This window comes from Verruconis gallopava (assembly GCF_000836295.1).
Source record: "Verruconis gallopava strain CBS 43764 unplaced genomic scaffold supercont1.28, whole genome shotgun sequence".
In the NCBI taxonomy this organism is placed as follows: domain Eukaryota; kingdom Fungi; phylum Ascomycota; class Dothideomycetes; order Venturiales; family Sympoventuriaceae; genus Verruconis; species Verruconis gallopava.
The window spans coordinates 145,210-169,373 of NW_015622164.1; the positions used below are offsets into that span (position 1 = coordinate 145,210).

The window sequence follows — 24,164 nt, forward strand, 5'->3', positions numbered from 1 at the left end:
AGCGGGAGCTTAGGATCCTGGCTTGACAGACAGAAATGGCAGATCTCGCGCCCGTTCGACATTCGTAGAGCTACTAATCGACGTGAAGTTTCTGTCGATCTGTTCTCGGCCCCGGGACTCAGTTTGACGCCGGAACCGCGGGAGGGTACGTTTCGGTGACATCACCCGCCTCACACAACAGGACCTTCGGACACCGTCTCTTTGCCAACGGCCGACCATTGGGTTTCGTGCCACTGCGAGAAGGAGATTACCTTGGTGTCAGAGCTGGTCTGGACAACATTCCTTGCCCTTATCTTTCCTGGAAGGTCGCTTTCCTTCAGCCCAAGGTCTGCTCACCGCTACGCTTACATGTAACTACCGAGTGTCTTCAGACGATTTATTGGCCACCGTCGGGGCTTCGTGGTACCTCACTCTCTGAATGCGACGCCTGTGACAATCCGTGAGAGGGAGCACAAGCTCTCGCCCTGTCCGCCGTCAAGCTTCTAGACAGCCAATCTTGGACCCATCTTCCTAAGGACCGCGCGTACCATGTCCACGCTATACAGTGCCCTCGAGTGTCTACGCCCTCGCGACTGGGCGGATGTGCCCAAAGACGCCGAGCTCAAATCTTTTCTCCAGGCCACCTTCCGAGACGCCGAAACCATCATCTCGTCCGTGCCCCAACCGCCAGGTGGTTCTCCCTTTCACAATTGCAGGCCTGCTTCTCATCTCACACGTCCAAACTCAGCCAAATCCGCCAGCGAAATTCACAACTCCACCGCACGAGCCGCGGACCCCAACATTGCGGACCTCGACGCCTTGCAGAAAGGATGGGGAAAGCCCGTCAAGCTGGGGTCAAAGGAAAATCCGCTGGGGATGAGCGTGTGGAAGATGGCGGGGCATGACAGGCACGGAGCGTGGTTTGCAAGGCGCAGCGTGCACGAAGGTTTGAGCTTCACCAAGTGGAAAAAGGCTATGCAGAGGGAGTTTGCGCAGAGCTTGGCTGTGGACGGAGGACCCGGTGAAGGGAGCGTCAGGGGAATTGGGGCAGATCGACGATTGGAGAGAGAGGTTGTCGAAGGGGTAGGACAGCTGGATGGTATGTACAGAGGCTTCAAGGCCAGAGATCTACGATGACGATTGCTGACATTTGGGTGCAGTCTACCAGCTATCTGCGCAATTTCCAGGACCCGTGGCGCCTCGAGAGTTCATCACCTGCCTTCTCACATCCGAGTCGGCACTTTCAGATATATCTGCCACTCAGATTAATGGCTCGAGGATCATACCGCGACACTACATGGTTGTATCGATACCATGTGAGCACCCGGAAGCCTTGCCCAGGTCAGATCTTGTGCGCGGGTCTTACGAGTCTGTTGAGTTGATCCGTGAGATCCCTATCAACCCAGTAAAGTCGAAATCTACACCCAACCTGCTAGGCTCGGTGGGAGATGCAGGTGACGACGAAAATCACGGCGAGCGAGTGGATGCTCGCAGACATAGGGATGAAGATCCAGAGATGAACCCTGTCGAATGGATCATGATCACGCGATCCGACCCTGGAGGTGGAATTCCACGCTTCATGGTTGAGCGAAACACGCCCTCAAGCATCGCATCAGATGCTGTCAAGTTCCTCGATTGGGCTACAAGCTTGGAAGAAATACCTGATCCAGACCATGACGCAGACAAACAGAAGGCAGCGCAAGAGCGCAAGACAGAGCGACAAAAGAGCCAGGATCTGAGCGCGCTGGAGATAGACGGACATTTAGCCGGTCTAGCGCCAGTACGATCGAAGCGTTCGATGACGGGGGCATTTGAGCCGAGTGGTCCAAATGACACCGGGCTAATTGCGAGTTTAACAAACGCTGCATCGGGCTACGTACCTGATGCTGTGAAAGAACGCTTAGGGATCGGTACTGGAGATTCAAGCACAGAGCAATTCCCTGCATATGCGGAGTCGGAGTCGTCATATGACAGTTTCGACTCGTTTCCCGAGCTGACTTCGGATTGGAAGACGGCTTATGAAGAGCCGCTCACAACAGACCCGCTGGACGACACCCAGTCCTCAACCGTGTCCTTGTCGCAAGGCGAGAAGGGCGGCCTTGACGTTAACGACTCAGATCAGCGGCACTACGAGCGGGAATTGAAGAAGCTGGCGCAAAGAAGAAAGACGCTAGACGATCGGATGGAGAAGGCACGTGAGACGGAGCGCAAGAAGCAAGAAGAGCTGCAGACCAAGGAAGAAAAAGATCAGGCGAAACAGCGCGAGCGGCTCGAAAGGGAGAAGCTCAAGCAGGAGGAGCGTTACAAGAAGGAACTGGAGAAGCTGGAGGCCAAGCGCGAGAAGGAGGAGCGGAAGATGGCCGAGAAGCGCAGGAAGGCGCGGGACAAAGACAGCAACGCAAGGGATCGTCGCGAGCGTGACGAGTACCGGCGTAGGGCCGAGCTTCTGCAGCGCGAGAACGAGCTGTTGAGGAGACAGCTGGGCGAGCTGCAGCGGGAGAACACGCTGCTCGTTCAGAAAGTGGGCAAGCTGTCGGACGGGCAGAGCATGGTCAGACAGGTAAGAGAGGAGCTAGAGCGACGCACGCCCAGGAGCTCGTCGGAGTTCTTGGCCAGTCTCGAGCGAGACAGAGCCAGGGCGAGCAGCGTGCGGAGCGTAGACACGGGGATAAGTAAGAAGACCGGAGGGGAGAAAAGCAAGTTGTCGTCTGGGATGGGAAGTGCCAGCGCAGAACGTGTGACACGCCCGACGATGTAGACGCTCGTGCAGGAGACGTGCACGACATTGTGGCGAGTTCTCGAGAGCAGTGCATTTGGCATGATGATTTGCCATAAACGACTATAGTCCTCCTATATATCCCTTAGCGTCAGATGCTAATCAAATATTCTTGTGTCGTCTCTTCGATCGCCACGTATCATTTCGGCTGCTGGTAGACCACACAATCGTAATCGAGTTCGGAGGAACGCAGTTCAGTCGTCTTCTGGGTCACGTCGTGTTCGAAAAGCAGAAGGACAAGCCAGAGAGTGATCGACTTTCCTAATTTTTTCTGGCAAAGAGTCGATCGCGAGCTGCGGTTCGCGTACTCTGCGTGTGAGCCCGATACTGTCAAATCCTTTGTGCCTTCAAAAAAAGTAGTATAAAATTCAAAAAAAAAAAAAAAAAAGAGAGTGCTCTGGTCTATTGGGACGAATTATTTTGGTGGGTTTGAGTCGAGAGGATTTATATAGATGGAGACAGACTTTGTTTCTTGTCTGCGAAGACTGCCGTATATATATCTTGGACAACTATGACTATCAGAGGGACGGACATTGGTAGACGTGGGAACCTCTGCCGGTTTTCCAGCGCATTTGCGCTCACGACGTCGAGAAGATGCGCATGTTCTCTCGAGCCATGCGCGGAGCTGCTTTGTCCATGATGAGGAGTGTATGAATCCATCAACGACCTGTTAGAGTATCTTACGGACTGCATTGAAGCTTCATGGAGGATCTCTTGCCAGGTGTCGCTCACGTGAAGACTCTTGACGCCACCATTGACTCAACCACCTTCGACACCATATCGAGCGAATAACTCTGTGTGTTCGACTTTCGGTCTTCAGCATTGTCAAGAACTAAGAGCCAAAACTCGCAGCATCCAACGCAGCTTGCCTTGGGGCATCATCACTTCCGGCCGCCAAACGTCAGGGTCGTCTGGCAACGATCGGAGGCCGAGTTGGCATCCAATCAGTGAGCACAAGTTCCTGGCTGGCGGGTGGGCCTTGTGGCGTTCAGCCTCGTAGCGTGCGTGCCGCCCGTTGGAAATGAGCACGGTTTCAGCGAGGAACCCGATTCTCCACACTCCTTCTGAGCCGAGCGAACTCGCGCGTGGGTGGCGCCCACTTCTCTGATGATCGACAGGTACGTACCGTCCGACAATGATTGCTCAATGCTCGTCCGCCGGGAACATGTTTGTGCGCACTTGCGTTTGTGTATACATGCTTGACTGCAGACAGATCTCACGACCAGGACGCCTCGCAGATGCAGCAGGATGGCGAGATTGTCCACGGCTTCTCTTGTCGAGACGCTCCACGTGCATCGGACCGGCATAATGAGAAGCAAAGTGAACTGAACGTTGACTGAAACATTTCGCGCATCCAGCAGTACAGCAGCCTCTTATTTTTTGCACTTTTTGCACATTTCTTGAGCTTTTTTGCTTGGGGTTCCCAGGAAGAGTCCCAGGAGGGAATAGCAGGGGAGAACCCCCCGTAGTTCCCATGTTGTTTGCAAGGTAGTATCGCCATTCTTTGAGCCGCGCCATGAGAGCGGAGAAATGACAATGTGCAATCGGTGCCGGGGTATCAGAATATGGCCACAGAAATCGGCGCTAACGAACTTAAGATAGCAAAGTGTCACTCGTTTAGATGAGAGCCCGTCCAGGTACTTGCGCACAATTCGCAAAAGTAGCTCTCGTTGCTCACGTTGCTTACACAAAACGCTGGTCACCGACGCCGCAGTGAAGACGAACGTTACTTTCGCTTGTTAGATGGGCGCGGCAGATGGTGCTGCATTCAAACAAGATCCTCACTCGTCATGTTTACGATGAAGATTTGCCGTCTGAACATGGTTGATTCGATTGATTGGAGGGGAAAAGGGTCTGCAGAAGTTTGCAGGAGTAATGAGCTTGCTGCTGTCAACTGGATGAAAAATGAGGCCATGGGAAGGAGATGGAGAGTACGACGATGTGCTGTGTGATGTCTGCATGCAGTGAGCTTAGGCTATGAGGTGGATTTAGCATGCGCGAGATTTCTCGCATGCTACTAGTGAGGGAGCTGCAGAAACGTATGCTGTGGTAGCAGTAGGCGATGCGTGCGTGAACTATTCGCGAACGACGCGGCCGCCGCGGCTGCAGGTACCATCTGACTTTAGCGGTTGAACATGGTTCCAGCAGGCGTTGGGTGTGCTACACGGCCACTTCTCCCTTGGGCATCCCCTTCCCTTGCATGTCGTGCAGGTCAACCCCAAAAAGCAATGCGGACGACAGATGCGAAAGTGTAGCTTAGATAGAGTTTCATGGGAAACCACAGATGATGTGCGTACAAATGTAGGTTTGAACTCCGTATCTGTGCATGATTCATGGCCCTGTGGTCCAAGTTGAGCTTGCGATCAATTTCTGTGCCAGCCTCGGCGATGAGCAGTACAGTGCACCCAGGACGAGCGATCAACATGTCGTCGCGTCTCTCAGCAGCAAACGCCAGCTCGCCCACGCGGGAGCAAAAAGAGTGTACGTCGTGTCCGTACATGCGTGCCTGTTTTGAGACAGGAAATGGGCCCAAAGTGGGCAGCGAAGGGGAAAAAGCAACGAAATGAGGTTAGAGACGAGGGTGGCTTCATCCATGAGATGACATGAGCAAGACCTAAGGACCCAGGACAAATCTGATACGGCTAAGGTGACGATGGCTTGCAGGCGTGGAGAACGGGCCTGGCTCCAGTGTGCGGATGAGGAAGCCGGCGAACTGCTCGCTCTCCACTGTGGATGTCTATGGCCAGACGCTGGAGGGGAAGGGGGAAGATCAAAAAGGACAGACTGCTCGTGCGCCCACCGGGCTCATTATTCGTCCATTTCTCCGTGCTGGCTGAAGGATGGGATAGACTGGACGCTTGGTTTTCTTTGCGTGAAACCCCCCATCCTAGACGCCGTTCTGTCTGGCTGTGCCTGGCACGTTGTCTTTCGACGTCTGCGCGCACGCTCGAGAGAGTGAGCGCGAGAGTCTATGCGCACGACCGAGCATCGAGCTTAGGATCTTCTTGTTTCATTCTTATTCTTGATAGACCCCTCCCGGCCTGGCGATTGGGGACCCCGGCGAGTCGAAAGCAGGAGTAGACGTCGTTGCATAAGGGCTCTTCTGTGGTCGAGGTGGTGGTGGTGGTGGTGGCACAAGTTACACGGTCAGGATGGGCAGCGTAACGCCAGACATGCGTCTGCCCAGTGACACCAAAACATCAACATCCACCGCTTCCACAACAACAACACCAACAACATCCGCACCCGCAACAACGCGGGTCCACCTTTCTCATCATCTTCAACAGCAGCAGCATCTGCCCACGCAGTCCGAAATTCCCGTGCTAGCCCACGACGACGAAAACGACCATCTCCCACCCGCCCGTCCAGTGCCCGTGCTGTCGGCTTCGTCAGCTCGAAACAACCTTGCAAAACCCTCAGATCAGCATCAACACTCGAGACCACGCACCGCGCCCTCGCAGTCCAAGTCGCGAGACAACAACAGCAGCAACAACGCCGCCTTTGAACCGCCCATCCCCAAGATCGCCATCTTCGCTGACGCGCTGTCGCTTAAGAAGTTGCGCGAGCAGTACCAGACCATTCGCAAGTCGCCCACCCTTCCAGACCTGTCACAACCCAACGACAACCTCAAACGCCCGCAGTCTCGGCGTGTGTACTCTGCCACGCCCAATCTCGCCTCCCCTCGTCTTCCCGAGACCGACGTCGACAGCAAGACTTCCTCCTCTTCGAAACGAGCGCCCGCCTCGCGGTCTAGCAATGGTGTAGACACTGGCAAAGGACCGCCGCCCGCACTCGTCACTCGTTCATCTTCCTACACGGGCTTTGACCCTGCGCGTAGAGCCCAGTCACCTGCTGCCGCCGCATTTGCCCAACAGCGGCAGAAACCGTACAGCTTGCGCCCTCTCGCGACCGAGACGTCCAGGCCCTCGTCGGACTCGTTTGACTTGCAGAGCCCGCGCGACCGCCAGTCCAGCGACTTTTTCTCGCCGCTCTCGCCGGGAGTGGCCACATCCGGGTTTGAATCTTCGCTAGAAGCTATCATGGACCAACAGTCCACCTACAGCGATGCCCAGGAGTATTTGGAAGATCGCACCTCGAAGTATACCGGAGGCTTGTCCACCGGCCAAGGCGTCTCTTCCGGCGCAGGCACAGAGGCCAGCGGACGCTCGACAGAGGATCTGTTCCTGAACGAAGCACAAGACGGCCCCTCGCCAACGGGGACCCAAGATATGTCTACAGGGCACCTTGAAAGGCCACTGGTACGTTCACAATTCATTCCAGACCCATGTCTCATGCTACCTTTTTTTTTCTCTCGTTCTTCACAACCCGTATCCAAGCAAGGAACATGGTTCATTAACTCTGCAACAGTCTGGTAGGGGCCGGAGCAACCCGCAGCGAACATCCCTACCGGTGTCTTCCAAGTCTCGCCGCGATTCCATGGGAAGCCTCGAATCAGGCGCACGATCCATGCTGCCCGCCACAGAGCGCTCGTACGTTGGCCAACGCAGAGCCTCCGTCAACTCCACACCACCTTCGATGAACTCAAGTCTTCGGAACCCAACCTCGTTGTCTGCAGACTCCCGTTTCAACAGCAGCATGTATCGCAGCCGATATGCTGCCTCTAACACAACCCCACAACACTCATCTCGACGGCCCTCCGTACCAGGGGACACAGCTAGCGTCTATTCCCGACCAAGCCTCTATCGCCCTTCCAAATTGAACCAATATTCAACTCGAGACTTTGACTCCATCTCTATGGCTGATTCCCCACTCGAGCATCGTGCATTCGCACTTCGCGCTGAGCACAATGATGAGGCTGAGTCCGTCGTCTCGGGTATGCAGTCCGAAATGCTTGCCCGCCTCCAGGAGCTGGATAAACGCATGCGGCGGATGGAACAGGAGAAGCTCGTGTCAACGGGCTCTAATGGATCGAACGAGCGACCCAAGACGGCCACTACTGCGACAACACCGCTTACCACGATGTCATCATCACCGCGAAACCAGTTTAAGACGGGCCGATCGCCGCAGGACTCCGTCATTGGGGCTCCTGCCGCAGCCACGGCATACCCAGTTCTTCACCAGACGTTGGAACGGTGTAGGAGTGTGCTGAGCACGGAGGTTTATCGTGCACTAGAGCTTGTCACTTCTGATGCTCTTGAACTCGCTTTACTGACTGGCAATTCTGGGGCGGGCGGAGGTGCGCCTGGGTCAAATTCCGTTGTCAATGGAGGATTCACTAGTGAACGGCAGCTCAGACGGAAGGCGGACAACGTTGTGCGGAGCCTGCAAGATCTCTGCGTAGAGTTGTGCAAATTGGACACAAGCGAGCGCGCTGCTCCATCCTCACGACCTGGGACGAGCAGCGGACGACCTGTCAGCGTACATGACGCGCCTCCTTTGTCCGTTACGAACCGGAGCAGTTTGGTTAGAGCGCAGAGCAGAGCGTCCAGCGTGGAGCCATCTACAGCTGCAACCTCAGACACTACACGAGTCGTTTCCAGCAGGGCACTTGACCGAATCGAAGCGCGAAGAGCGTCTATGAACATGGGTGTCTCTAACAGCCCCCGCGAGGCGTCCGAAGGCTTCAACAGGAACAGCATTCAGCTGTCCACCAGCGTTGAAACTACGCCTACGTCTCAGCAGCAAACCGGCACTATATCAAAACTGCCTCGCTCAGGAACATCACTGCTTCGTTCGCGCCGTGCGCAAACAGAAGAGCCCGAGGAAGAATCAAGCCCTCGTCCCATCTCCAGAGCGGCGACAGAAATAGGCACTCTTCGCAAACGTCAGAACCGACTGTCTGGCTCGCACCTCCAGCGCACATCGCGAGAGTACACATCCAACGTACCGCTACCAAATTCCTCTCCTGTAGGAGCCACAACAATGCCTGCCACGGCAACAACGGTCTCCACACCCCCTACATCTTCTTCCTTGCGCCGCATCACTGGCACGTCCCTCCGTAACGAGTCTCCTCGTTCAGCATCCTTTGCCAGCTCACTATTGCGCGAGCCGCGTCGTGCTATAACAATGCTAGAGAAGTCGCCAGAACCGGAATCGCCTGCTACGCCTACCACCCCTGTGACGCCTGGAAAGACGACTTCTGCTGGTGTTGGCGAGGAGGATAGCAATGCTAGCGGTGGGAATCGCAGACTCCTGAGGAGGAGTTTGGGTTTATACACAAGCGGTGCGAGGGCTTCTCTTGGCCTTGGGCTGGGTAAAAGAGCTGAGAGGAGAACTGTCGTTGCTGGTGCTTCAGGTGAATGAACGAATTGTCGGAGTCTTGTAATCTCCGTTCCTACGCCGCACTTGCCCATTTCTTCCCAAGGGGTACAAACTCCCGCATCTCACGACGCCTCGCGATTATCATTTTTTTTATTCGGCAATTTTTTTTCACGAAGCGGCATGATTTTAAACAAAGACGAGGCCACACCCGCCATCATTCATCTCTTTTCTTTCGATTCACGAACTCGCTGTAAGTTACGGCATTACCGACGACAACAAACACGACTGCCGCGACTGGCCTTTCATGTACGAATATTTTGAACCACTTTTCCGTCCTTTTGACAGCTACTGTCGAAGGAAGCCAGGAAACCCATTGGATGCGATCGAATCAGTTGAGTTTTTTTTTTTGTTATTTTGAAAACTACACAGCGAGGCGTTCGAATTGCTTTCTTGTGTTGGTGGTTTTCGCTTTTTTTTGGGATGCTCATTTTTTTTTCAAACGGTTGCGTGTGTTCATGGCCCCCTAACCTACTTTTGACGGGTGCACCCGCACGGCATATGGTGGCTTTCGTAGGACGATAAAACCGCTTTTTGTACGACTATAGCATAAATCCATGATTCTTTGACCCCATCCTCCATTTCCATCGCGTAAGATGGCGTGCGGAGCGCGGATGGAGGGAGGGAATGAGCACGGTTGTTTCTGTGCCTTAGCATGTCAAAAAGTCAACTACAAATGGAAACATGGCTCTTACGATACGCACACACACACGCAAAAACATACAGAGAGATTGAGAGTGTGAGAAAACATTTTATCATCTCTGATCATGGTGTCCTTCAAACACAGTAAAAAATGGGCTCTACGTCTTTTTTTTCTTTTTTTTTCGGAGATTTGGCGCGCAAAATGACCTTTGAACAAAACTACACAAGTCCGTTTCGTCCATCCATCCGTCGTACTAGCACAAATGTTACGGGGCAGAGGCGGATTTTTGATGTTCCTCCCCCGTCCCCAGGTGTGGTTTTATACGTTTCGTTCAGATCGCTCGCTCCCGCTCTTCCGGCAGCAAATGCATCTCGAAAGTTTAATCCTGCATATATGACTGAGAAAAGGAAGAAAAATGATCTTGAGGCGGTGTTTTTTTTGTCGTCTTTGATCTTTCATGTCGTACGATTCTACCCTCACCTTCCTCCCAAAAGGACGAACGTCAAGATCGTCACATTAGCAGACATCCACGGGGAAGCCTCTTTGTATCACCCTAGACCCATTGTATGCAATTGTACGTACGTGCGTCTCTAACTCTCCATTGCCTCCCCGTCGCCGTCGTTGAACTTCTGTGCCGCCGTTGTGGCGAAATACCGCACATCCACATCGTCATCCTGCTGCAATTTTTCGAGGTTAGGCATAATCTTGTCTTGGATAAGCGCTTGGCCTTTGGGAGAGGGTCCGAGGGCCTTTCCTTCCTTCTCTGCGGCAGCAACCGTTGAGCCGTCGTCTGGAAGACGCTTAAGCACATCGATGAGCACAGCGTACGATTTCGCCACATTGAAGCGGATGTTGGGGATGTCGTCGCTGACAAGGGTGTCCATCATGGGGAGAATAGACTTCTGAATAACATCCAGAGAGAGCACAGGGGCAAGGGTCTAAAAATTTGGAGAAATTAAGTCAGATGATTTCTTCACAATTGTATGTTGAGAAGGTCTTGAATGACTTACGGAAATAGCGAAGCATGTCGTCATGCGATACAGATAGTTCGGGTGTTGCCCCATGGCAATGACTTTGGGTACGATTGCACCGCTGGCCCATTCAACCCCAAATACTTCGGTAAGCTTCCTGAGGTTCTGCGTCGATGCCTCGCGGATGGAGAAGACAGTGTCGCCTAGCCAGCTCATGCACAAGCTGCTCAGTTTCTCGTCGAAGAATTTGACACCCAGCTGGCTAGCAAGGAGGGGTACATATTCGATGATGGCAAGACGCACACGCCATTGCTTATCCTCAGCAAGCTGGACAATTGCGGGAAGCAAGGACTGGGAGAGCAATTCGATGCCAATGACTGTAATTATGCTTTAGCCCTTGATTCGAATTTGTTCATGAGATGGCTTTTACCTTTATTTACAAGTTCGAGCTTAGAGATTATGTTGAGACGTACGTCTGGGAAGTCGTCCTTAAGCATGTTGAGAAACATGGGTAAGAGATGGTGTATTGTTCTAATTTGAAGTTAGTTGCACGTTCTGAGGTCGTGAAAGGAAGCAACGCATACTCGTCCTTGCCTAAAATCGGCGCAAGACCGCTGATTTGCATGCCGAGAGCAGCGCGCACGTGTTGCGATGAATCCGTGACTAGCTCTTCAATTGCGGGCATAACATCGTGCAGCAGTGTCTCACGATCCAACAACTGGCAAAATCCCGGAATCTGACCAGCGATTGCGCTCCGAACTTCAGCCTCGTTGTCCTTGAGTAGTTTCACGAAAGCCGGGACTAAATCTCGACTCACAACCTCCTCATCGACTGCCTTTGCAATCTTCTCGAAGCGATCGGCGACCATGTATCTAACTCTCCAACTCTTATCCTCGAATAGACTTCTAAGCGCAGTAAGCAAGACACCATGACTCGACTGCTGCTCCTTCGGAACAACCTCTGCAATGGCGATTAGGACTTCTACAGTAAGCAAACGCACGCTATCCTGATCGTCTCCAGCCAAGTGTCTGAACAAAGGAATCATCTCCTCGATCACAATCGAAGCAGGCATCTCCTTTACAAACTTTGCCAAGTTGGTGGCGGCTTGTCGGCGTACCATGGGAGTATCATCGTGCACAAGCAAACGGAAGTGTTCGCGCAGCCCTTCTTGCACGGGTGGTGTGGCTCTCGAGTAAGGAACGCAGTAGAGACCCGTTGCGGATACCTTTGAGGTAAACCAGTCTGCTTTTGAGAGGCGAATGACGAGCGGGATGAAATGTCGTTCGATTTGCTCCTGCGAGAGCTCGACGCAGATCTTGTTCAGAGATTCGACGGCCTAATATCGGAGTCAGCAATGCTGAGTGCGATTGCGTGCAGCGGAAAATGCGGACCTTGTCTCGTACGAGGGGTTCTTCGATCGCAGCGAGATTTTCTAGCGGCGAAAGGAGTACATGGCCATATTCCGGGCCACCGACGTACTCGACAAAATTGCCAAGCTCTTCGCTAAGCGCTGTAAGGACTTCATCTTCATCTTCGACCGACTCTGCAACGAATAGTCAGCTGCACTCCCATTTTTATTGTCGCAGTCCGCATTAAATACCATCTAAGAACGGTATCAATTCGTCTCGTGTGCGCTCCGGCCCTAGCGCAAGCGCAATTGTCGAGAGCCTGTGGATAGCATTGAGTCGGAGTATGACATCGTCGTGCTGCGTCCGTGTCAGTTCGGTCAGTCACATTGTGCGTGAGCGTCGCATGCTTCTAGCTAGTGCGGCGTAGCTCTCACCTTGAGCTCATCAATCAACACGGCTATAGGATACAGCTCATCGTTCGCATTCGCATCCATGCTGGGTGTATCCTGCCGAGAAATTCTATTTTCGACGTTATATTGGACGCTGCTCCGTGACAAGAGTGGTCAAGTTGTAGAGAACAGTGGTTCGAAGGTGGGCTGGATTGGTGAGGTAGCTAGCGTTTACCAAGGAGACAGAAGGCTTCGATTCTTCCTGAGGCCCTTCTGTCGCTCCCTTTGTGATCGAGACCATACAGCACTCCGTGTGCCGTACGCGAGGAGGTGTAAGGGCTATTTCTGTGAGGGGCACGGTGGTATATTTGAACGTGCAGGCTTTCGACTTTGGCTGGCGAATATGTGTATTGTTTGGTCGTCATATGTCAAAGCAATGAAAGTGGGCTAGTGGTCCGCCAGGGCTGCCATCAAAGCCATTAGCCACACTCCGCACCGCCTCATATCAAACTTCGTGGCGGACGAGTGATTCATCTCGCATCGGTCTGGCGAAATTCGAACATTGCGTCCGAGACAGCGGCACTCTTGGAAAGAAAAAACAGTAGATACCCCACGTTCCGCATTTCACCCGTCGCAACTCTTGACTGTGCACGCAGGTCGAACTCCGCGTCACTGACTCTTGTCACCTGAATTTTGAGACGGTGCGCGAGACGACTCCAAAATGCCGACCATCAGTGTTTCGAAAAAATTCTTGTGGAATGCTCTGGAGAAAGATGAAAAATACACGATAGAGGATTTTGAAGCCTTAGGTATGGGTCGTGAGCTGTGATGCCCTCTATTTCAGTGCTGATGTCTATCACTAGTGAGCATTTTTCAAATTTGTCAACAGTGACGCTGTTATCATGCTTCATGATACCACATATACTACGTCTTCCAAGCATGATAACGGCTCTTGAATTGTTCTCCGGCTACTCAGAAGAACTTCAGCAGGCTAATACCGACTTTTCTTAGTGTTTCAATTTCGGCATCGAGCTAGACGAAGTAGTAAGTAGCGTTTCCTTCCGAAACCAGCGAACTGCACTGCTAAGATGTCCAAGACTGTCGAAGACGGGAAGGAGGTATTAAAGATTGAAGTTGGAGCAAACAGATATGACCTAGTTTGTCCTCAGGGAATCGCGCTCGCCCTACGCGTGTTCGATGGTCTTGAAGATTTTCCCAAGTTCAGACTGGCAGACATACCGGAGACCAAGATGCAAGTGATGATTGTGGATGAATCAACAGCGAAAGTGCGGCCGCTGATCGCATGTGCAATTCTACGCAACATACGCTTCACACAGGAATCATATGATGATTTCATCGCTTTGCAGGACAAGCTTCACGCCAATCTTGCTCGCCAACGGACCTTGGTCAGCATAGGAACCCATGATCTGGACACTATTCAGGGCCCTTTCGAATACCGGGCCGACCCACCTTCTCAGATCGAATTCGTCCCTTTGAATCAGACAAGATCGATCAAGGGCACTGAGTTCATGGAATTCTACGAGAAAGATCGTCACCTGGGGAAGTACCTGCACATAATCCGCGACAAACCTAGTGCAGACCAGCCTCTTTTACCCATCATTCGTGACTCTTCTAAGGAAAAGCACGTTCTTAGCTTGCCGCCCATCATTAATGGAGAGCATAGTAAGATTACCCTAAACACACGTAACATCTTTATCGAGTAGGTTCTTGACCATACGAAATATTGCATACGCGATGCTAATTCCATCCAGAATAACAGCAACGGACAAGACCAAAGTAGCTATCGTCAACAACATCATTACGACAATGTTTTCCATGTACACAGAACCAGAATTCGTTGTTGAACCTGTTAAGATCGTTAGCCCGCACAATGGTGAATCGCGAATCACCCCAGATTTCACTCCAACGCTCTTCAACGCTAGCGTTTCATACCTGAATTCTTGCACAGGACTCTCCTTTACCCCCGAACAACAATGCAAGGCGCTCCGACGCATGTGTCTCGATGCCAGCCCCTCGCCTAAGGATCCCGACCAACTTGTCGTGAAGGTTCCGCCAACACGAGCAGATATCCTCCACGAAGCCGACATCATGGAGGATTTTGCAGTGGCCTATGGGTTCAACTCCCTTCCACGATACTACCCCAACAAGTCTGCTTTTGTGGCTGCTCCCCTTCCAATCAACAAACTGGCTGACATTGTGCGGAACGAGTGTGCGTATGCTGGTTGGACCGAAGCCTTGCCGCTGATTCTGTGCTCGCACGATGAAAACTTTGCGTGGCTGAACCGAAAAGATGATGGAACAACGGCGATCACGCTTGCGAACCCTAAAAGCATGGAGTACCAAGTAGTGAGAACAAGCTTGTTACCAGGCCTGCTAAAGACGCTTCGCGAGAATAAACATAGACCTGTACCTTTGAAGGTCTTTGAGGTTAGCGATGTTGGACTTAAAGCTCCAGATCGAGAGAGAAAGACGCGGAATGAGAGACATTTCGCTGCAGTGTATTATGGAAAGACGTCTGGCTTTGAAGTTGTACACGGCTTGATGGTATGTCGAACATTTATAAAGCTGTAGACTCAACGTTGAAGGCGGGAGGGCTGATTGTGAAACCAGGATCGAATCATGGCCATGTTGGACTTCAAGTTCAAAGAGAGTCCTGCAGCAAATTCACATCACCAGATATACTGGATTGAACAGCTCGAGGATCCGACTTATTTCCACGGCCATGCGGCCTCGATCCATGTCAAGATGAATGGCAAGGAGCACATTGTGGGTCAGCTCGGCATTCTTCATCGTAAGTCTTTCCGCGCAAGCATCATCTATGGGTCCAACGCGTAGAGTAACCATTGGATTTTAGCTGTCGTTATGAAGAATTTTGAGCTGCCGTTCGTAGTCAGCGCCTTGGAAGTTAATCTCGAGATCTTTCTGTGAAAGACAGGGACGGACTGAGCATCGTGAGGTTTCTACGCAAATCGTGATGATAAAAGTCCTGCTTTTTCCTTTTTAGAGATCGTAGCAACACGGTGACGATAGTCTTCCACCGCCTTCCGCAATAGAATTATAGCTGCAAACCGTGTTTGCAACGAGTACGGCACTGGTAGCTATAGACGAGACGGAAAATTTTCCGCAGATTGTCGAGATAGCCCAAGAGAAAATGAGACACTCAAGTTGCTTGAATTTCATCCGATGTTCATCTATTCTATCTCACATTTGACTGCTAACCTAAGCAAATATATGCATATACAAAGTAAATGCATGCTATGACCTCGCTACGCATGGCATAATCTTAGTCTGCGCACAGATGCACCGTACAACACTCGTGCACATAAACTTTGGAGCATGGGCTTAGCGTAGTTACAGACGACGCACGAACAAAATCGAGTGATAAGAGGTAGTGTTAGACGGTGCTGGTCGTTCGACCACCTGCGGAGACTGCCTCTCACCGTTGTTACATGATCACATATTTGATGGCCAAGGTTGATGGCATAAGATTTTACAAGGTTGAGACTAGACTAGCACGAGGGAGAGGATGGGAGAGAGCACTCTTACAAATGCACACAAATCGAGAATAAAGATTGGAGAAAAGAACGCCAAAAGAATGTTGAGCTCGGCATGACTTCGACGTAGAAACCATATTGATACTCCGAAGTACCTTTTAGTGAGAACGTGCCGTCAGACACTATGATGGAAGTCAATACGATAGCAAGCGCAGCAATATCAGCAGAGCTACGCACAAACTCTCTAAGATTAAAAATGAATCTTGAAAACGAAATCGCAAGGTGAAACAATAAAAAGTGACAAAAAGAAAGGCTGTTGTTGGAAGGTCGTACCCGGAATCGAACCGGGGTTACCGGAAATTTCTAATCCGATCAGGAATCAGAATCCGATGTGCTAACCGCTACACTATACAACCCATTTGTTGATGGGGAATAGTGTGTCTATGAATATATCATGTTTCAAATTCTGTCCAGCGCGTGATTTCCTGCTCTACTCTCTCGTGCTTGTCTAAACTTGGACAGATTTCGAAGAAGCGTCAAGCAGAGGGGAGAGAAAGATCAATGTCTTGAGTTTTCCCTTAAACATTGAGCTTCTGGGAGATCAAATCGAGCTGGTGGACTGACTGCCTTGGCGCTCTTGGATACTACATAATGATTGAATGACACCAAAACTAAGGCGAAGGAAAACGAAGAACAGAAATTGAAGGGACCAAAACTATGGGGAAAAGAAAAAGTCCTGGAAAAGCGGGCTGTTTTGCCGAGCGACAATTGAAATATTCAAAGCGTAACGAGCGAGTCGTTCTTCTCCTTGCAGCAGATTGATTTATTATAATTAGTGGAGAAAATAAATGGTAAAGAGGAACTCTCTAGAGCTTTCCGAAACCTCGTGGCTCTCAGGTTTAGACTCTCATATGTGATTTCATTTAGCATATGTTCTAATCTTTATAATATTGCTTATCGTCTTCTTTACAAAGATTGAACGTCAATTCGTCAGCAAAAAGTCACATGCCTCTACATTCCAAAACTAGTTATATGACAATGAGAAGAAATGGTGTCGGATCTTGTGCTCGCTCAACCTCAGAACCTTCACAACTCTCGGCCAAATCCTGGCAAAATCGCTGCAGGACGTGCGATGGTAGTTATGATTTACATTGTCTAATTTGAGATATATTACGATTTTCATCATAGGATGGTAATGATGCGCACTACAGGGAAGAAGAGTACCAAACGATGCGTCAAAACCAAGGTCTTTTTGCTCGAGGGTTGCTATTATATGCCGAAAGACTTAACAATTGATAGGAAATGGACCTTGAACGTATTCGCAACAATCAGAGACGTTCACGTGCAAAGCGTAAAGAGTACGTCGCTGCGCTGGAGGAAAAGATTCGTAAATACGAGACTCTGTCTGCGCAATATTCTGCAGATGAAGCCATTCAGTCGCTTGTTAGAGAGAATGATAAGCTTAAGAAGCTTTTACATTCAATGGGCCTTGGGGATGAATTCCTCGCGTCTTTTATGACAGCATCCGACATGGCTTCAGAGTTGATCAAAATTACAAATCGCCACGGTTCCTCCATTGAACTCTACGGAAATAACTGCTGCGGTAATGCAGCGCACTCATTGCCAACTTTGAACGATGTCCGTTCCTTGACCCCATATGTATGGGAATCTGCTAAGTCGTTTACAGCTGAACTCAACTATCAGCGAGCAGCCGGGACTGAACGACGGCAACACAAGAGACGCCATTCTAAGCTCTGACATCTCGGATTTCAATGCTTACGTCTCACACAACCAGGAAAAAACATGGTATCGCTCATCAGATCTTCTTTCGTTCGACAACATTTTGGATCTCTCGAGATTCTCCGTTGACTCTGCAACGTCGATGCAATTCTCACCACCAGCGTCTCAACATTTCATTACAACGGAGACTAAGGATGACGACGCTTTCACACAACGCCCAAATGCTGTACAATCCGACACCACTCTCTGCTCTGCAGCGTTTTCGTTGATCACGATGATCAATAGAAAAGGGTACAATGCGGCAGACCTGGATCTCAAATTGCGAGCCGGGTATAGAAATGGCCATGCTATATCAGATGGTTGTCGAGTTGACAACGGCGTTCTGCTACGGGTACTTACAGAAATAATGTAGGATTTTGATTGTAAACACGTTTGTTATGACACCAGCCCATGAACATTTCGCAGTTGATGTAATAAGCTTTGTGCGCTCACGTGCTCCGTAGTCCTAGTGTTATGAGCTGATTGGCTTCGGAGACTTGTGCTTCGCACCTGTATCTCGCATTCCCAGTGACATTCCCAGTGACATTCAGTGACATTCCCAGTGACACTCTCAGTGACATTCCCAGTGATGCTCGCAGAGTCATTCCGAGTGGTGTTCAAGCCGAAACGAAGTTATGAATAGCAGCTTCTATTCCGTTTAAATGCCACTTCTCAATTAGCTGGAACGCTCCGCTTGAGCACTATATAAGTCCTCAAATGGATGGTTGTGAGCGCACCAACAATTGACTGCAGCAACTCTCCACATTTCAAATCGACATAAAAGCCCAGCACCATGACTGATAGCAACACTATCTACAAACAAGTTCACGAACACTATGGGTCTGTCGCTCGCAGTGCGAGGTCTGAATACAGTAACGTAATCGCCAAAGCCTTTGGTTACTCCGAAGAAGAGCTTAGCAGTATCCCTGCCGATGCCAATCTTGGACTGAGCTGCGGAAATCCCATCGGTATCGCGGGTCTCCGTGAGGTGCTTGTTCTATGTAATCCCGCATTTCATGACTTACTGATGTACCAAGGGCGAAACCGTCATTGATCTCGGTAGTGGTGCAGGGTTTGATGTCTTTCTTGCTTCCAAAAAGGTGGGGTCCTCTGGTCATGCCATTGGAGTTGACATGAACAAGGTGAGAACTAGTCAGCGAAGTACCGGACACGCATTGACAGAGCAACATTTGAGGACATGCTTGAACGAGCAAGACAGAACCAAAGCAAACTACCTGATGCTGGTAATGTGTTATTTATCGAGGCAAAGATCACTTCAATTCCGCTAGATGACAACATCGCAGACTGTATAACATCCAACTGTGTGATCAACTTGGTGCCTGAAAATGAAAAACCTTTAGTGTTTGCGGAAATTGCGCGTCTTCTCAAGCCTGGTGGCAGAGTCGCTATTTCGGATATTTTAGCTCGCAAGCCATTGCCGCCAGGCCTGCGGGAGAATGTCGCCTTGTACGTGGGCTGTGTTGCTGGGGCGAGTACAAAGGACGACTATACAGGCTGGTTGAATGACGTGGGGTTCAAAGGTAAGTAATCCAGTCGAAATTGCGCCTAGCTTCTGTGTAACGGCATCAGATATCACAATAGTCGACGCGGGGAGCGATCTTAATGTCTACATTGATGCCGCAAGAACTGGGCAGGCAAAGAAGCACGCTGTAGCCGGCGCATCGGGATGCTGCGATAACTCATGCTGTGACAATGGCACAGCTGCAGAGACAATCGCCAGCGAATACGATCTTTCTGGTATAAATATCAATGAGTGGGCTGGTAAGCGCTGATATGATTATTTTTCTCTGCCCTTTGAGGCATCAAACTCTTGCTAACTTCACCAAAAGGATCATTTAAAATATTCGCCGTCAAATGCTAGGGTGGAGCTGAAGGAGAATGTCAAATCGATGATGGTAGCAATTCTAAAACGAATGAGGTCGTTTTCCAATAATGATTGAATACAAGTCTCTCGTTATCTGTGTTTATTTAATGGCAATCAATTACGCGCTTGTCCGAGGTAGGAAATGAAAGGCCAATTTAACATCGGACTCATGTAGCTTGATCGACTTGAGTGCATATCCAAAATCTCTGGCCCTTATTCAATCATCAGCGAGAGCATACTAGATTACCCTTGACGGCACTTGATCAGGTAGAACTGCCCGCACAGCTTTCCTGATGAGCAATCGCGGACATTGAAGCTGACAGCTACGATAAGCATTCAAATCGTTCAAAATATTAGAGGTGCCGTGCAATTGCCAAGATAATGAAAGTGTCTTTGAAGATCCAAGTCTTGAACACGTATGTATTTGACTATTTCAATTGCCGACTATAGATAGCTCTTGTTTCCTATTTGACTGACAGTCTCTGCTCGACCACCCTTTCCTCCACGTTGACTACTTCGTGATGGAAGATGCTGATTGCCATGTTGCAGTGTACGCTGTAGACGGTTCATGACGCTAGCCCAGAGTCGATCAACCCAGCCATCCACTGGCCATGATTTCTGCAAAGAATGCAGGCCCACGGGTATTCACTTACCATGCCGAGAGCGTAGATGAGGAGGCCCCTGGCCTCCTCTTTGCGACACGCTCGGGCCATGCGGCATCTTGACGGTCGGTTAATGAGATGCACGAATGTAAAATCACCGAACCGCCTCTCAGGTTCGAACAAGCTATGTCCTCTAGCTGTCCTGCATCTTGAATACTTGTAACGTGGGACGGCCTGATAGAGTTGCGGGTCGAAATACACTTTGCTATTTTGGTGCAAACCCAGAAGTAGAACTACACCCTCCGGACATCCGACTCCTCATTCGTCTTCCCATAACTTCCCCGCGAACGAACCTACCCTCCAATCGGAGAAGATCTCTAGGCATTAGAAAGACCAAACATCCTAGCTCTATGTTCAGAAGTGCACTAGATCAAATAGATTTCCATAGTACGGAGTACTTTCGGGTTCTTCTAGCTTACACCCCGTGATCTTTGAAGCCGACCACTCCTAGGTTTGCGGGAAAGGTCGTGATGAGGAGACGGAGATTGAAAGCTCTTGTGCTCAATAATTTAGTAACAACAGTATTTCATCTCATCTTGAGTACTCACCCTGTGGTCTCCGTGGTGCAATACCCATATCATCCGTGATGCCTCATTCTGACATTGAGTTTAAGACCTCTGATGGAGTCACCCTCAGAGGTTGGTTTTACACGCCAGCGTCGTCTAGCGGCCCGCTACCCTGCCTGGTCATGTCCCATGGATTTTCAGCTTTAAAAGAGATGGATTTGAACACCTTCGCTGATTACTTCACCAGCAATTTAGCCATTTCGTGTCTTGTGTTCGATAATCGGGGATTTGGCGATAGCGACACTGGTCCTGGTCAAGTCCGACAAGAGATCATTCCTAGCATTCAAATTTCTGACATTTCTGATGCTATTACTTATGCACAGTCGAAACCTGAGGTCAATGCAGACAAGATAGCTATTTGGGGATCGTCGTATAGCGGTGGTCATGTTTTGCACGTAGGAGCAGTGGACAAGCGAGTTAAGGTTGTGTTGAGTCAGGTTCCATGCGTAAATGGGTACGACAACTTTAACAGGCTTGTTCGACCTGATATTGCCGAGCTTACCAACAAGCTCTTTACTCAAGGTATGGACGTAGACCTTTGGATATACGATTAACATCATTGACTTGACAGATCGTCTCGATCGGCTGGCAGGAAAGCCGCCTGCTATGGTGCCCGTCGTTGATCAAGATCCAAAAGCCACGTCGGCTTTACCAACTCCTGATAGCTTTGTCTTCTTCTCCGCATGGGCCAAAAAGTCCAATTGGAAAAATGAAGTGACTGTTCGATCGTGAGTCTTTGAAGGACGACGCTCAACTCCAGTATTGACGAGAGCAGTCTTGAAGCTTTTAGAGCCTACGATCCTTCTGCTATGATACACAGGATCTCACCGACTCCATTGCTCATGACTGTGGCAGAGAACGATGTCTTGACTCCTACGGATCTAGCTCTGGCCGCATTTGCAAAAGCAAATGAGCCCAAAGAACTTCATATTCTACCTGGAGGCCATTTCGACGGTTATTCGGGATTCAACTTTGAGCGTAACGCCGGTCGACAGGCTGAATTCTTGAAGCGCTATCTCCTGTCTTGATGTAGTACCAGAAATTGCAAGAAATAAATTGATATGAAGAGATAATCTGGACTGAACAAAAATAGGGACGCGCTTCAAATGTTTCGCAATTCGTTGTTTGCTCCAAACATTGGTCAAAAGGTGGCATGCTGGTGGTACCTTTGTATGGAATATTCTTAGGCCCAAATGTACAAAATTCAAACTTTTGACAATGTTTTTGGAGCAGCACATTCATAGAAGACGCTGTTTTGTAATTCTCCCCTTATCCACCTAAATACCTTGTTCAGCTTTACGCTGCTACTACATCTAAATCAAGCAGCCACTCTGCGCACTGACTGCGACTACTAGTAAATCTGTTGAGTTTGATGAAAACGATGACAAAGCGATTTCATCATAAAGTTTCTCCATTCTTGAGACTATCGGCTTGGATTAGTTGCTAAGCATCCTAAACTTGATATTGACAGAGTGAAAATTTTCGCTTGGTGCAGGATGGAACTTGAACCGATGTTTTCAACCATCTCGTTCTTAGGCCGCCTGCTCTTCTTGAATCACAACGGATTTTCTCTCAATAGTCTGAACACTATATTTGTGCTATAAATCATTCTCAACATCATCTCCAAAGAGTCCTCAGATTTCTTCCAGAGTGAGGCCCTGGTTTTTGAGAAGTCACATGCCATAATGGGCACTCCAGAAAGTGGCACCAAAATGAAAATAAGGTAGAACTTCCACCCTACTTGTGCGAATGCCGTGAGAGCAATTTGCGTGTAAACTGAACCATTTTCAGCAAAACCTCTCTCTAAGACAACAGTAGTAATGGCGCTTGCTAAGGATCATGGTAAATAGGTCGACGATGGAAATCAACATGCCCTTTGCTCGGATGCTTGTTGGGAAGACTTCAGAGCAATACACGTAACTAGGCCGCAAAACATAATCAAGTGGTGGAAAATTATCTGCGGGAACTCGTAAAAGGCTTGCATTATAAGACAAGCATTTTTCTTACACGTACGGAATTCTCTGTCCGCAGAACGAAGACGTGTTGTGAGGAGATGGACTTTCCATTCTCCTATTGAGAGGCACGGCTGTCTCGGGCCAGTTTCTCATCATACTAACAAGAAGCCGTTGTTGAGCAGCTGAGAGATACATCGCTGCTCGACAATGCAGATCCCCATCCTGCGCTTTAATTGACATTGGCATGAGCTGCAAATCATAATCACGAGACCATAATAATTAGAGACGTAGGAACAATTGCCGCATGTTTTCGCGTCGCAACGAGACTCTTAACGACAAAATTGAAGGATGGATCCTAAGGGAAAAGTTGCCTTGATAACTGGTGCAGGCTCAGACATCTGCTTAGCCTTTGCCGAAATCCTCAACAAAGCAGGAAGAAATGTTGTGATTGCTGACCTCGGCCTCAATCCTGAAGCTGAAGCGTGGAAGCAGTCATTTGATGCCTCGTCGCCTCGAGTCGAGTTTCAGCGAACGAATGTGACCAAATGGAGGTAGCTCCAAGCAGCCTTTCAAGCGTGCAAACGTACCTTCGGTGCTGTTCCCAACGTTGCACTTCCTGGATCCGATGTTTTCGAGCCCAACGGATTCTTTCTCCTTCTGGAAAGAGGAAGAGGCAGACGAGGATTCTAGGTACAACATCCTTGACATAAACCTGGTGCACCCGATCAAAACGACTAGAATCGCTGTGCACGAACTGGTTCGGCTCAAAAGCCCGGTGCTATTATCTACATTTCAAGCATTGCAGGGCAACGATCGAGCATCATCACTCCTTTCTAAACGGGCATCAAAACATGGGGTGAGCAGCTTGATGAGGGGAACGGCGCCGTTGGAAAAGCTAGCCCGTATTCGTGTCGCCGGAGTGGCTCCAGGGTATGCTATCGTCCTTTCTACGATTGCATGCTGCTAGCTCATTATGTTCAAATACAACCGGCACACGATTGTACACTCCAGAAGCGAGAAAGACGTTGAATCTGTCCAAAGACCTCCTTGTTCCGAAAGAAGAGGTAGCGAACGCGATGTTCGCAATACTTATTGATAAAAGCTATCAATCCGGTACGATATTTGCGATACGTGACATAGGGCAAGACACGTGGAGGCCGGTCGAGCTTCTCAGTGGTCCTGGCCCTTCCGGACCAGCAAGTACGACAAGCGGAAAGGCAGACACCATCAAGGAAATTATAAAGCACTTAGCCCCTGAGGGCGTAGGAAATAATCTCTACGAAGGCATTCTGACAGATTGAAGCAGGTAATGTTAGGCATTCCCGATTCTTTGATTTCAATGGGTATATGAAAGATAACAAAATCTCTTATAAAATCTCTGGAAAGCATGATGCCATACGCTAATTCTAAGATGAA

At 49.9% G+C, this 24,164-nt stretch overlaps 7 protein-coding genes and 1 non-coding gene across 9 annotated transcripts; 6 read left to right on the plus strand and 2 right to left on the minus strand.

Moving 5' to 3' along the window:
* Positions 1 to 28: 28 nt before the first annotated feature.
* PV09_07281 (uncharacterized protein) lies at positions 29 to 2,875 on the plus strand. Its single transcript, XM_016361031.1, has 2 exons — positions 29 to 1,078; positions 1,140 to 2,875. The coding sequence occupies exons 1-2, from the start codon at positions 529 to 531 to the stop codon at positions 2,735 to 2,737; spliced, it is 2,148 nt and encodes a 715-aa protein (XP_016211107.1). The 5' UTR covers positions 29 to 528; the 3' UTR covers positions 2,738 to 2,875.
* Positions 2,876 to 5,907: 3,032 nt separating this feature from the next.
* Positions 5,908 to 9,746, plus strand: PV09_07282 (uncharacterized protein; the record flags this gene model as incomplete). The annotated part of the gene is made up of 2 exons (XM_016361032.1): positions 5,908 to 7,014; positions 7,124 to 9,746. The coding sequence occupies 2 exons, from the start codon at positions 5,908 to 5,910 to the stop codon at positions 9,017 to 9,019; spliced, it is 3,003 nt and encodes a 1,000-aa protein (XP_016211108.1). The 3' UTR covers positions 9,020 to 9,746.
* Positions 9,747 to 9,759: 13 nt separating this feature from the next.
* PV09_07283 (uncharacterized protein) lies at positions 9,760 to 12,807 on the minus strand. Its single transcript, XM_016361033.1, has 7 exons — positions 12,432 to 12,807; positions 12,249 to 12,354; positions 12,040 to 12,191; positions 11,233 to 11,984; positions 11,079 to 11,179; positions 10,688 to 11,025; positions 9,760 to 10,615 (listed from the first exon to the last, which is right to left on the minus strand). Exons 1-7 carry the CDS (start codon positions 12,489 to 12,491, stop codon positions 10,268 to 10,270), a joined length of 1,857 nt encoding a protein of 618 aa, XP_016211109.1. The 5' UTR covers positions 12,492 to 12,807; the 3' UTR covers positions 9,760 to 10,267.
* A 3,418-nt stretch (positions 12,808 to 16,225) lies between these two features.
* Positions 16,226 to 16,317, minus strand: PV09_07284. The gene has a single exon. It is a non-coding gene; the product is annotated as a tRNA-Gln (tRNA).
* A 660-nt stretch (positions 16,318 to 16,977) lies between these two features.
* Positions 16,978 to 18,069, plus strand: PV09_07285 (uncharacterized protein). Its single transcript, XM_016361034.1, has 3 exons — positions 16,978 to 17,147; positions 17,201 to 17,539; positions 17,589 to 18,069. Exons 1-3 carry the CDS (start codon positions 17,091 to 17,093, stop codon positions 18,051 to 18,053), a joined length of 861 nt encoding a protein of 286 aa, XP_016211110.1. The 5' UTR covers positions 16,978 to 17,090; the 3' UTR covers positions 18,054 to 18,069.
* Positions 18,070 to 18,282: 213 nt separating this feature from the next.
* On the plus strand, positions 18,283 to 19,716 carry PV09_07286. 2 transcript variants are annotated; one of them, XM_016361035.1, is made up of 5 exons: positions 18,283 to 18,668; positions 18,718 to 18,822; positions 18,876 to 19,221; positions 19,271 to 19,462; positions 19,531 to 19,716. In XM_016361035.1, exons 1-5 carry the CDS (start codon positions 18,474 to 18,476, stop codon positions 19,560 to 19,562), a joined length of 870 nt encoding a protein of 289 aa, XP_016211111.1. In that variant the 5' UTR covers positions 18,283 to 18,473; the 3' UTR covers positions 19,563 to 19,716. The 2 variants fall into 2 exon arrangements, with proteins under 2 accessions (XP_016211111.1, XP_016211112.1); XM_016361036.1 differs by having other exon boundaries at positions 18,718 to 18,780; positions 18,834 to 19,221.
* Positions 19,717 to 20,945: 1,229 nt separating this feature from the next.
* Positions 20,946 to 21,957, plus strand: PV09_07287 (uncharacterized protein; the record flags this gene model as incomplete). Its single annotated transcript, XM_016361037.1, has 3 exons — positions 20,946 to 21,315; positions 21,365 to 21,521; positions 21,569 to 21,957. 3 exons carry the CDS (start codon positions 20,946 to 20,948, stop codon positions 21,819 to 21,821), a joined length of 780 nt encoding a protein of 259 aa, XP_016211113.1. The 3' UTR covers positions 21,822 to 21,957.
* Positions 21,958 to 22,354: 397 nt separating this feature from the next.
* On the plus strand, positions 22,355 to 24,049 carry PV09_07288 (uncharacterized protein; the record flags this gene model as incomplete). Its single annotated transcript, XM_016361038.1, has 3 exons — positions 22,355 to 22,516; positions 22,644 to 23,678; positions 23,716 to 24,049. The coding sequence occupies exons 2-3, from the start codon at positions 23,374 to 23,376 to the stop codon at positions 24,047 to 24,049; spliced, it is 639 nt and encodes a 212-aa protein (XP_016211114.1). The 5' UTR covers positions 22,355 to 22,516; positions 22,644 to 23,373.
* Between the last annotated feature and the right edge of the window lie 115 nt (positions 24,050 to 24,164).

Coding starts and splice junctions, on each gene's coding strand:
- PV09_07281 (XM_016361031.1), top strand. CDS start 529: ATGTCCACGCTATACAGTGCCCTCGAGTGTCTACGCCCTCGCGACTGG. Junction 1,079..1,139: donor AGGGGTAGGACAGCTGGATG/GTATGTACAGAG, acceptor ATTTGGGTGCAG/TCTACCAGCTATCTGCGCAA.
- PV09_07283 (XM_016361033.1), bottom strand. CDS start 12,491: ATGGATGCGAATGCGAACGATGAGCTGTATCCTATAGCCGTGTTGATT. Junction 11,026..11,078: donor GCTCGAACTTGTAAATAAAG/GTAAAAGCCATC, acceptor GCATAATTACAG/TCATTGGCATCGAATTGCTC. Junction 10,616..10,687: donor CGACATGCTTCGCTATTTCC/GTAAGTCATTCA, acceptor CCAAATTTTTAG/ACCCTTGCCCCTGTGCTCTC.
- PV09_07285 (XM_016361034.1), top strand. CDS start 17,091: ATGGTAATGATGCGCACTACAGGGAAGAAGAGTACCAAACGATGCGTC. Junction 17,148..17,200: donor AACGATGCGTCAAAACCAAG/GTCTTTTTGCTC, acceptor AACAATTGATAG/GAAATGGACCTTGAACGTAT. Junction 17,540..17,588: donor CATTGCCAACTTTGAACGAT/GTCCGTTCCTTG, acceptor AGTCGTTTACAG/CTGAACTCAACTATCAGCGA.
- PV09_07286 (XM_016361035.1), top strand. CDS start 18,474: ATGACTGATAGCAACACTATCTACAAACAAGTTCACGAACACTATGGG. Junction 18,823..18,875: donor TTGGAGTTGACATGAACAAG/GTGAGAACTAGT, acceptor GCAACATTTGAG/GACATGCTTGAACGAGCAAG. Junction 19,222..19,270: donor GAATGACGTGGGGTTCAAAG/GTAAGTAATCCA, acceptor TAACGGCATCAG/ATATCACAATAGTCGACGCG.